At 43.9% G+C, this 12079-nt stretch overlaps 1 protein-coding gene across 1 annotated transcript; it reads right to left on the reverse strand.

Moving 5' to 3' along the window:
• Positions 1 to 1082: 1082 nt before the first annotated feature.
• LOC138775380 (uricase-like) lies at positions 1083 to 11376 on the reverse strand. The gene is made up of 8 exons (XM_069955924.1): positions 11269 to 11376; positions 9100 to 9318; positions 7432 to 7548; positions 6942 to 7020; positions 6602 to 6788; positions 6108 to 6231; positions 1989 to 2072; positions 1083 to 1236 (listed from the first exon to the last, which is right to left on the reverse strand). Exons 1-8 carry the CDS (start codon positions 11296 to 11298, stop codon positions 1162 to 1164), a joined length of 915 nt encoding a protein of 304 aa, XP_069812025.1. The 5' UTR covers positions 11299 to 11376; the 3' UTR covers positions 1083 to 1161.
• Positions 11377 to 12079: the final 703 nt, after the last annotated feature.

Below are 12079 nucleotides of genomic sequence, written 5' to 3' on the forward strand. Positions count from 1 at the left end.
ACACTGACCTGTCAGCCCAGCGTTCGCTTTCCCCTTGATCGCCACTCACCTCTTGACAGTGCTATTACACTCACAGACATGGAGCGGGGAGGAGCTGGAGGGGCTGTCCAAATGAGCCTTAAATCATCCTGGTGTTCCATTGAAGTGAGTGGTGCCACCGCTCCAAATACTTGGGACAACGTACAGCAGACCATCGCCGACATGATTGTGATCTTTCGACATGTTGAAAGACCATAAGCAGTTCACATTGCCCATGTCAGCTGATCGTTGCCTTTCAACATGTGCTACTACACAAAGCGATTATCGGCCGGTAATCGGCCAAATAAGGCTAATAATCATTTTGTGTGAGGGTGGCAGAGACTGCAGAGAAGCGCTCACCTGGCTGGGTTGTGCAAAGGGAGAGGCACAACACTCAGTACCGCATACAAGTTATGGAAGGCAGCCGTTCCCATGGAATCACACAGGATTCTTAATGTAGCTAACACTCCTCCACTCCAATTCACCGGTGCTGGACGCAGATCCAACAACAAAAGCCGCCAGGTAACAGCAAATAGCATTTATTCAGACCTGACGTGTTTCTAAGCCGATCCGGCTTCTTCCTCAGGTGTGACCCCTTTGAGTTGGAGTGGAGGAGGTTTATCCATAATGACGGCTCGGATGCAGGCCACTTATAGAGCCGCTATGCCTAAAGCAATAATGTTGGCTGGTAGTGTTGGCGCTCTTACTGTGGTAAATGTATGGCGCCATCTATACTTGTTACTCATCGCCAATTCCAATAAGCTGTCAGGATGAGATCTGGGCCCCTTGTTAGTATGAGATCTGGGCCCCTTGTTAGTATGAGAGCTGGGCCCCTTGTTAGTATGAGAGCTGGGCCCCTTGTCAGAGTGAGAGCTGGGCCCCTTGTTAGTATGAGAGTTGGGCCCCTTGTTAGTATGAGAGCTGGGCCCCTTGTTAGTATGAGAGCTGGGCCCCTTGTTAGTATGAGAGCTGGGGCCCTAGAACCCACCAGGAGCCCCCGATCTGACTGTATAACATTTATTGGACACTGTTCGGGTTTCAGATCACAAAGGACCAGAACCAGATGATGTTGAATTTATTTTATTCATCTGGATGGCTCCAATCCAGTAATCCGGTCATATGATAATCTTCATTGCCGGCCAGTCACAACTTGGATAATGTTCTTCTCCTTACAGTCCCGGTGATATTTCCATAAGGTTTGTCCAAGGGCAGCAGAATCTGTGGAAACACGACATACTCCTAATTTTCATCCATCATCCTGCCATACTGACCCTCACCTCTGTATAATAATACCGCCAGCATAGTCTTTACCCTGTAGTGATCAGACCGAGCTGCAATACCAGCTGCAATGTATGGGTGGGTTCATACTGAGGAATTCTCGCGGATAAACTCAGCGAAATTCCGCAGTATGTCCGCGCGCCTTTCCGCTGACTCCATAGAATGGACATGTCACTTCTTTCGGCGGATAGCGGAATATGCCAGCCCATAGAATGGTGTCTGAGGAGCCGGCGGAAAGGCGCGCGGCCATGTGCACGGACAGCCGACGGAATTCCGCGGAGTTTATCCGCGAGAATTCCGTAATGTGAATCCACCTTATGGTAGTATATTGGAACCCCCAGCGATCGTATATCGATGACCCACGCCTGTGTGCAGGGCCCTTCGGTTTCAAGGTCTGGGTTTTTGCTAAAACATTCCAGTTTGACACAGTGTTCTCTGCTGCCACCTCTGTCCATGTCAGGAACTGTCCAGAGCTGTAGCAAATCCCATAGAAAACCTCTCCTGCTCTGGACAGTTCCTGACATGGGACAGAGGTGGCAGCAGAGAGCGCTGTGTCAGACTGGAAAGAATACACCACTTCCTGCAGGGCATACAGCAGCTGATAAGTACTGGAAGACTAGAGATACAATCCAATATGACAACTTTTAAGCAGTATAGCCCCGAAATGTGTCTACTAGAAAAGTCCACATTACCTCATCATTGTTGGTCAGGCCAAACTTGCTCATGTCAACGGTAAAATAATGTATGTTCGGCAATTTAATTTCAATGTCTTCAATCTGAAATGAATAGAATAGTCGTGTTATTATCAGCGCCATTTGTCAATTCAGCAGTTTCTTGGTTATACTTATCGCCCTCTATAAAACCTGGGTGACCACCAATTCTGAAAAGCAAATCAGCATAGTTAAGGCCCTATTCCACGGGTCGTTTAGAGGAGCAATATCGTTCGTATTCCCGCCGATATCGGCCGCTACGAACGATATTCGTCCCGTGGAATAGAGTGCAACGATCAGCCGACATCGTTCATGTCGGCTGATCGTTGCAGTCGCTTGTTTTTCAACATGTTCCCAGCAGCTCCCCGCCGCCCCTCCCGCACTCACCCGCTCGCTGACGCCGCGTTAAATAGTGGCGGCAGCGAGCGGGGAACGAGGAGCAAACGAACGCTAATAGCGCTTGTTTGCTCCTCCAAACGACTTGTGGAATAGGGGCATTAGGGCCCTATTCCACCGGACGATTATCGTTTGCATAATTGTTAACGATTAACGATCTCAAACGACCGCTATTGCGAAAGACCTGAAAACGTTCAGTCATTTCCATGGAACGATAATTGCTACTTATGATTGTAATTGCAATCGTTTTTCTTCGCTTTTTATTCGCTATTGCGTTCGTATCTACTGCGAACGACCAAACGATGTCTTATTCAATGCGAACGATTTGCGAACGAGCAACGATAAAAATAGGTCCAGGTCTTATAAAGCGATCAACGATTTCTCGTTCGGTCTTTAATCGTTAACTGCATTTCAACCGAACGATTATCGTTTAGATTCGAACGATTTAACGATAATCTGAACGATAACCGTCCGGTGGAATAGGGCCCTTACTGTAAGTAGTATAATGTGATGGATTGTATAATCTGACAGTACTCCAGCCGGGACCTGTTTTTTCACAATGCTCAGGACGGGGGTGGGTGAAAATGATTACATCTACTTACCTCCCTGGCTCCAGCGCTGGCGCCTACACCTTGCTGCTCCAGTCCCCCCGGACTCTGTCCGAGACGAAACTTCAGACATGACGTTCAGAGGCTGTAGTGGAGTCCCGCCACATCACATCTCATCTCATCTCAGACCAGGAAGTTGACGGAGACTGGGGGACTGGAGCAGCAGGATGCGAGCAGCAGTGCTGGAGCTGGGGAGGTAAGTAGGCGTAATTGTTATCAACCACCACCTCCCCGGGCATTGTAAAAAAAGGGTTCCCAGCCGGAATACTGCTTTAAAGAGAAAGTCCCAGCAACTTGAAAAACGTCTGGCAGACAGGTAGGGGGGTTGCGAGAAAATAATAAACAAGTAAACTCACCCACCCCTGTGCCTCCAGTGCAGCGCTTCCGGATCCTTTTTACAGACGGAAACTGGGTAGGTTTCGTACCCAGCTCCGGCAAGGTCAGGCTGAACAATTGCCTGCTCAGTCTCAGTCACTGATGGACTGAGCAGGCAATCACTAAACCGGGTACATGATGTTGCACCTAGAACAGTCTGTATGACTTTTTTTTGTTTGGTGGGACTTCCCCTTTAAGGCCGTATTAGTTGTTCTGACCCGCACTACAAGCGAGCTAGCCTATTGCACGGCTCAATAATCAGGCATCACTAGCGATGTTCACACAGACGTTGTTTTAATTAGCACTATATTATACAGATGCACGGTTGCCAATGCAGATGACTTTTTGAAAGGTTGAAAGACAACAAACAGCCAACAAGTGAACGTTTGCTCGCTGATCCCTGTCTCTATTACACTGGGAGATATTTGCCTGATTTCGCAATTAAAGGGGTTATCCAGCGCTACAAAAACATGGCCACTTTTCCCCTGCTGTTGTCTCCAGTTCAGGTGTGGTTTGCAATTAAGCTCCATTTACTTCAATGGAACTGAGTTTTAAAAACCCCACCCAAACTGGAGACAACAGTAGAGGGAAAGTGGCCATGTTTTTGTAGCGCTGGATAATCCCTTTAATCGCTCCGTGTAATAAGGCCTTGGTTATGGGATGGATTGTATGGCAGATTCTGGGTGAAGCCCTGTTAGATAGAGCTGTAATGGTGGCACCAGATATTCTTATGGAGCTGTATGTAACAATGGAAAGAGGAAGCAAAGAAGTACAGGAACATTTAGTTTAAATAGGGAAGAGCTGCTGAGTAAACACAGAGTCAGCACTCGGCTAAACCGCACTCCTGTGAGGCTGAGTTCACATGTTGCAGTGGTGGATTGTGCAGCCAGAAATAAGATGAGTGATTTACCACAGACGGCTGCAGTTTTGTGATACAGTTATAGTCCGCACTGTTTTACAGGTGTAGTCCGCACTACTGCTTGTCAGTAACTGCATCGCTACACGGGCAAATCACACAGAAACGCATGTGGGGTCACAGTCTAATGTGGTAGATTACAGTACCAGGGAATGGATTTAGGGCTCTATTACATGGAACGATAATCTGCCAAATCAGGCCGATTCATCAGAATATCGCTCCATGTAATAAAGATAATGATCAGCTGATCTTTTCTTTTGGTCCTGGCCTAAAATCATTGGCTGCCGACCGCACATCGCTATGTGTAACAGTGATGCACGGCCGAATGTGTAAAGAAAATAATAGAGTTCAAACTTTACCTCTGCCTACTCCCTGGTAGCTACCTGTCTTCTCTTCGCAGCCGCTGGTGCAGCTTCAGAGCAGCCTCAGAAGTGACAAGGTGTTCAGTCAATCACTGGCCGGGATGGGACCACCGCAGCCAGTGATTGGCTGAGCAGCCTGTCACTTGAGAGAGCGACTGTGAAGTTACACCAGCGGCTGCAGCGAGCGTGGAGAAGACAGGAAGACAATGGGGAGCGTGGTCAGGTAACATATGAACTTTTAGAGCAAGGCTGCACAGACATCGCTCTCTCTCTCTCTCTCTCTCTCTCTCTCTCTCTATATCTATATATACATATATATATATATATATATATATATATATATATATATATATATAGCCCTTGCTGCACAATAATCGAGACGTGTGATAGGCTCAGTAAATGACCGCCCATGTAGCAGATCAGCGCTCATTTACTATAGTGATGAGCTATCTAATACGGCCGTTATTGTATGCAAAATACCATTAACATAAGGTAAAAAAAAAAAACTGTGCCATTTCTAGAGGGCTCTGCAGGTTTTTTTTTTTTGTTTTTTTTTAAATCTACAGCATCCTCTGTATGAATGTTCTCCGACCTGTGGAAAAACTACAACTCCCATGATGCCAGTTAAAGGCAATAACATTAGGGTATGAAAGAGCATCCTGTCAAAAAGGGAAGACAACATATACCAGGGAGTACAGTAATATACGAAATATACCAGGGAGTACCGTCATGGTACCATATAATACATATACCAGGGAGTACCATCATGGTACCATATACAACATACACCAGGGAGTACCACCAGGGTACCATATACAAAATATACCAGGTAGAACCGGCATGGTACCATATATGAAATATAGCAGGGAGTACCGTCATGGTACCATATACGACATATACTAGGACTAGGTAGTACTATCGTGGTACCATATACGACATATACCAGGGAGAACCGTCATGGTACCATATACAACATACACCAGGGAGAACCGTCATGGTACCATATACGACATATACCAGGGAGTACCACCAGGGTACCATATACAAAATATACCAGGTAGAACCGGCATGGTACCATATATGAAATATAGCAGGGAGTACCGTCATGGTACCATATACGACATATACTAGGACTAGGTAGTACTGTCATGGTACCATATACGACATATACCAGGGAGAACCGTCATGGTACCATATACGACATATACCAGGGAGAACCGTCATGGTACCATATACGACATACACCAGGGAGAACCCTCATAGAACCATATACAACATACACCAGGGAGTACCATCATGGCCCAAGTGTAGTTTACTGGTGATCATAAGATACATAAAATGGACGCTACATCATCACCATGACTAAATTCAACCCACAACTATACAAAATAAAAAAAGTGAAAAAAAAAAACACCGCTATCCTGTCTACAAGACTCTGCTCTACCTCAGGGACGGTGCTCAGGCTCAGCACCTGGATGTCATACAGAGTCTTCTGGACCGATGGAGAATATTCGCCTTTGTCGTACGGACCAGCAAATTTGTCGAGTACAATTTCTTTTACAGTTCTCCTACAGAGACAAGAACATAGTCATGAAATAGATGTTTCATATAATCTATATACAGTAGAGGATGTATGAGGGCCTAGGATCCCTAATGGTTATAGGATACCAGGGACTCTCAGAGCCCCCATTCTCATCCTGCCTCACACATGAAGGTCCTAGGAGCTGGTGACGTGTTGGGGTCTGTATCACATAATGGAGGAGAATACAGGAGAAAGTGAGTATGCTACATGGTGAGGCAGGACTATGTATGTATGGGGGTATGTGGCCATGGCGGCTTTGGCTGGGTCCTTATCTAGTTAGTCCTGTGTTTTGGCTCCACCAATGTAAGGCTATGTGCTATGAGTGACCCCATCTTACCGCCCACAAGGTCACTTACCATATGGAATCAAAGTTGACTCCCTTATAGTTGCCGTACTTCCATCTGCAGTTGACCAGGGTTGAGAAGCAGCGATCTCTCACTTCCTGGAGTGTCGTGAATCGGTCTTTTAGAAAACCTTCGAACCCGGACTGTGTCGTCTTCAGGACTCGGAGATCTTTGATTCCACTGTGAAGTACGGGCTGACCTGCAGAAACCACATACCCATAGTATACAGACAGAGATCCTACCACAAACAGAGGTCCACCATGATCTTACACCAACTGGCTTCCATTTTAGTTAGCATTATTGGTGGAGTTCTCCTTTAAGAAGCCTTTCGGCGTAATATGTCCGCACATACCTCCTCGCTTCTGTTCTACCTCACAGTAGTGGATGCCCTCGGATGTGTAGAGAAACGCATGAACGTGTTGGACTCCATTCTAAAACGGAGAACAAAAAGATACATGGACAAGAAAGGGATTATCCAGGGTTTGAAAAAGCACAGCTACTTTCCTGCAAGAACAGCGCCACCCCTGTCCTTAGGTTGTGTATGGTATTACAATTCGTCTTCATTCACTTCAATGGAACTGAGCCACAAACCCCACATTAGAATGAAGACAATAGTGGTGCTTTTTTTTAAAGGAAGCGTCCATGTTTGTTTTTGTTTTGTTTTTAGATGTTTGGTGATTTATTTTTACATTTTTCTAACAAAGTTTTAAATCCTGTGCAGAATACTGAGTCTCTGCAGAAGATTTTGTGCTCTGTATCAGAAATATGGAGCTTTGGCCACTGTAAGGACAGTGGAAAAGGTGACAATCACATAGGTAACTTATGATATACTGTAGGAATACCTTTTCGAAGCGTTTCCAGGGGGCTTCTTCGATATATGTTTTAGCTTGTGTGACATGGCTGAATGATGTGAGGAAGTGATTGCAAAGTTCCAGAGAGAAATCTTCAATGGTTTTTATCTGTGAAATAAAATTTTATGTGAAAATCTCCAGGTCTCCAGTACTTATCAGCTGCAGTATGTCCTGCAGGAAGTGGTGTATTCTTTCCAGTCTGACACAGTGCTCTCTGCTGCCCCCTCTCTCCATGAGCAGTAGCAAATCCCTTATAAAAAAAAAAAACCTCTCCTGCTCTCCAGACTGGAAAGAATACACCACTTCCTGCAGGACATACAGTAGCTGAAAAGTACTAGAAGATTTGAGATTTTGTAAAAGAAGTAAATTACAAAGCTCTGGCACTTTCTGACACCAGTTGATTGGAAAGAATTTTTTTTTGGGGGGAACTACCCCTTTAATAGAAGCTAAGGGACAATGACCTCCATGTGGTTAGATTCAGCATTATAGATGCTGAGCGCGGTGGCTGCCACCAGAGAATCATAGCATATATTTAACCCATCCCTAAGTTTCACATACATGTACATCCAAAGTCGGGTTAGAGAGTATGGAGGGGGTCTATAAATGATAGATGCTGGCTGGTAAATGTGTCACAAAAAAAAAACTTTTGACACGTAACAGGGACAAGTCAAAAGTTTTGATCAGCAGGGGTCTCACTGCTGAGACCTCCCACTGATCAGGAGAACAAATTATGAGCAGCACACATCTCTGTCCAGGCAGTCCTATAGACTTATAATGGGGCTGCCTAAAGAGAGATCACTGAGCTGGGGAGAGAAGCGCACTACTGTGCACTTCTCCTGATCAGTGATGTGTCAGCAATGAGACCTTTAGGGTACTATTATACGGAGCGATAATCGGCCCAATTGGGCCGATTCGGCCGATTATCGTTCCGTGTAATAAATACAACGTTCCGTGTAATAAATAAAACGATCAGCCGATGACAACGATCATTGGCTGATCGTTCATATAGGTTTGAACCTATATTTGTCGGGCGCCGACCGCGCATACGTGTAATAGCGGTGCGCAGCCAGCGACTGACAATATACTTTACCTATCCATGGTCCCGCGCGCTCCAGCTTCAGAGTGGCCTGTCAGCTGACAGGCCACTCAGCCAATCACAGGCCATGGCGGTCCCGGCCTGTGATTGGCTGAAGCTGCAGCGCACGGGACCCAGGGAGAAGAGGAGCAGGAGCAGCCCTGGACCATGGATAGGTAATGTATACAGTTAAGCAAGGGCTGCAAGGACATCGGTAACAATGTCCTTGCAGCCCTTGTTAAACGATTATCAGGCCGTGTAATAGGCCCAGTAAACGAGCGACGATATAGCGGATCAGCGCTCGTTTACAGGTATTACCGGGTCCCCATCGGCCTGTGTAATACCACCCTTACTCACCATTTATAATGATGGTGCCCATTAACTCCAGCTGACACATCTTAGTGCTATTAAGGGGAACTAAATATATGTTTTAAAACTAATACCAATAGTTCCTGAATACATTGTATAGTAGATGTAATAAAAAAAAACAAAAAAACTGTCCCACAAAAAACAAGCCTTTCTACTGCTATGAAAATAAAAATAATAAAAAAAATCTTTATAAAATCCTTTATAATAATAATTACCCCTTTCAGTTTGGCCAGGGCATAGACGGTATTTTTTATGGTGTCTGTGGGGATGATGTCGCTGTTGTCCCCCTCTAAGTAATCTTTTTTTGACTTTAAGGAGAGTTGAACGGAGGCCTCGATCTCCTTTATATAATGCTGCTTGCCGTCTCTCTTGATCTGAAGAACTTTTACTGCGTTCTTTCCATAACCCGTCTGTACAAATTCCACCCCTGAGTCCTGAAAGAGAAACAGGATATAATAGGAGTTATAAAATAATTATTAACCCATAATGCAATACCAAATATCTGCCATATTTCACAAACAGCACCACTCCTGTTCAGTGGTTGCATCTGGTATTGCAGCTCAGCTCCTTTAAAGTCAATGGGGTGGGGGGGGATTTATCAAGACTGGCGTACGAGTAGACTTTAAGGGCCCTATTCCAAGGGACGATTATCGTTCAGATTATCGTTAAGTCGTTTGAATCTAAGCGATAATCATTCGGTTGAAAAGCAGTTAACGATTAACGACCGAACGAGAAATCGTTGATCGCTTAATAAGACCTGGACCCCCTGAGGAGGCCGTAGTACAGGTGGCCGAAACATGTAGGGAAAAGAGAGAGACCAGGGAAAGGCTAAAAGAGGGCCATATTATAATAGAGACAATTACTCCATACACTAGCTGGAGCTTATTACATAACAATAAATGATTTCTAGCAGTCTGTTCCCCCCTCAATCTGTCTGTGTGTGGGCGGTCTACCTGCTGACATGTGACAATACAAAAATGTGCACTTCAATTACATTTTACATTAAAAGGAATTCTAGGCTGCGTGCCAAAGGTTTTTAAAGTCTACCTGTCACTTTAAAAAAAAAAAAAAAACTTTTGATGTGCCAAGATGTTTTGATCATTTAGACTTCGATGGTAGAAGCCTCTGGCTAAACACGTCCCCCATCCCGATAGACTTACATGGGGCTTCTGTCTCGTTTACGAGGCACAGAGCTGGGAGGAAACGTTCTTAAGGCTATGTTCACACACAGGATTTTTGCACGGTATTTTTCAACCAAAATCAGGAGTGGATTAAAAAAACAAAGGCTATGTTCACACTATAGAAATCGAGTGGATGGCCGTCATTTAACCCCCATTATTTTAAAACAACCGACATTGTTTTGAAGTAACGTCTGTTATTTCCCGTTAAATGACGGTCATCCACTCGATTTCAACAGTGTGAAAATAGCCTGTTTTGTTGTTTTTTTTTGTTTTTTTTTATTCACTCCTGGTTTTGCTTAAAAAATACAGTGTGAACATAGCCTTAGGGTGCACAAAACTTTTCAGACGTCTCTAAAACGTAGTTTTTTTTTTTTTTTTAAATTATTTTAAGTGGCAGCACCTATTTGTTAAATATGATGTGTTTTATAATGAACAATATCTTGGTATGATATAATATAAGTCATATATACTACTGACCTCACCATAATAGCACAACACTATTCACTGTATAAAGTAATTGTAATACTGACATAATATATTCTATTCACTGAACACTAGGGAGACGTGTATAAGTTGGGAATAGCTACATAAGCAACACAGTAATATCTATATTGAGAAACGTTACATAGAGAAGATGAGCTATATTTGTTATGGTCATATATGTGCAGATACACACACTCAATGATAATAAACACACCCACACATGACATTGACTGTGAGCCATGAACCCTATATAAATGGTAGTCACCAAGATGGAGGAAGGTTGGATCAGGCCTGTGAGCCCTATGTCACAAGAAGGATCCAGGGCCTTCAAGGAGAAGTTTGTGTCGCATGAGGAATCCATGATGGAAGAGTGACGGAAGGGATGTCATCCAAGATGCTTGAGTGAAGCAACAGCTGCTTGAAGCTCGTGACAATTCGTAAGACAAACCCTTCACTTCAAAGGACTCTCATATGAACTATGGACACTAGACACTAAGGACATTTCTCTGATACTCACTTTTATTCAATTCTGTAACTTTCATTACTGAAGAAGAAGCAATAAATCTCCATTTTTAAAGAAACCTCTCTGATGTCATCCTACTGCGGCGAGCCATAAACAACAGGTGCTAATGCCATTTTCTACACCATTTAAATACAATATAAGGGGCATAAGCAGAAGCATACACTTTACCATATATATATATATAGGGTCAGTCATACCTTCATCGTCCCACCGTAGTTCTGCGCCATTCTTCGATCTGGAACCGCAGCTGTAAACTGGCAGCTAGCGGTTTCTGGCAGTGGATGTGTGTGGAGGGGGCCTGGCCGGGGGGACGGCTATGGTAAAAAGACTCGGAACCAATCGGCTTCTGTTTGCCTGGTTGAAGTGTAAACCGATACCCGAATGTTCACAAATATTTGTGTCAATTATTGTTTAACCGGAGGCTTGTTCCTCTCTGGTTAACAAACTACAAATGTCCAAGACATCACTTATAGATCATGAGTGGGAGTTTTAATAAATACGCTTTTAACCCCTTCAGGGCACTTGGGCGGTGGTCTTTTATGTTTTTTTTCGAAATCCGTACTTTTTATCTTTAATACCATGTACAATGTGTGAGAAATATCGACCTTAGAAAACAAACCTCTTACAGTATGTATAGTACAGTATGTATAGTACAGTATGTATAGTACAGTATGTATAGTATGTATAGTACAGTATGTATAGTACAGTATGTATAGTATAGTATGTATAGTATAGTATGTATAGTATAGTTTGTATAGTACAGTATGTATAGTATAGTATGTATAGTATAGTATACTATGCTGTATGTGATAGGATATAAGGTTTTATTTATGGGAATGAAAGATTGAGAATAATGTGCATTGCTGCAGGTCTGCATTCCAGGCGAGGATCTTCATTGCATTCCTAAAAGGTCACTGGGTTTCCGCAGGTAGATTGCTTACATATCTGTCAATCTGTGTCTGATGGGATCAAAAGTTCCATTGGTAATTACATTGAGATGAGACGTCT

This window comes from Dendropsophus ebraccatus, unplaced genomic scaffold (assembly GCF_027789765.1).
Source record: "Dendropsophus ebraccatus isolate aDenEbr1 unplaced genomic scaffold, aDenEbr1.pat pat_scaffold_1585_ctg1, whole genome shotgun sequence".
NCBI classification, from domain to species: domain Eukaryota; kingdom Metazoa; phylum Chordata; class Amphibia; order Anura; family Hylidae; genus Dendropsophus; species Dendropsophus ebraccatus.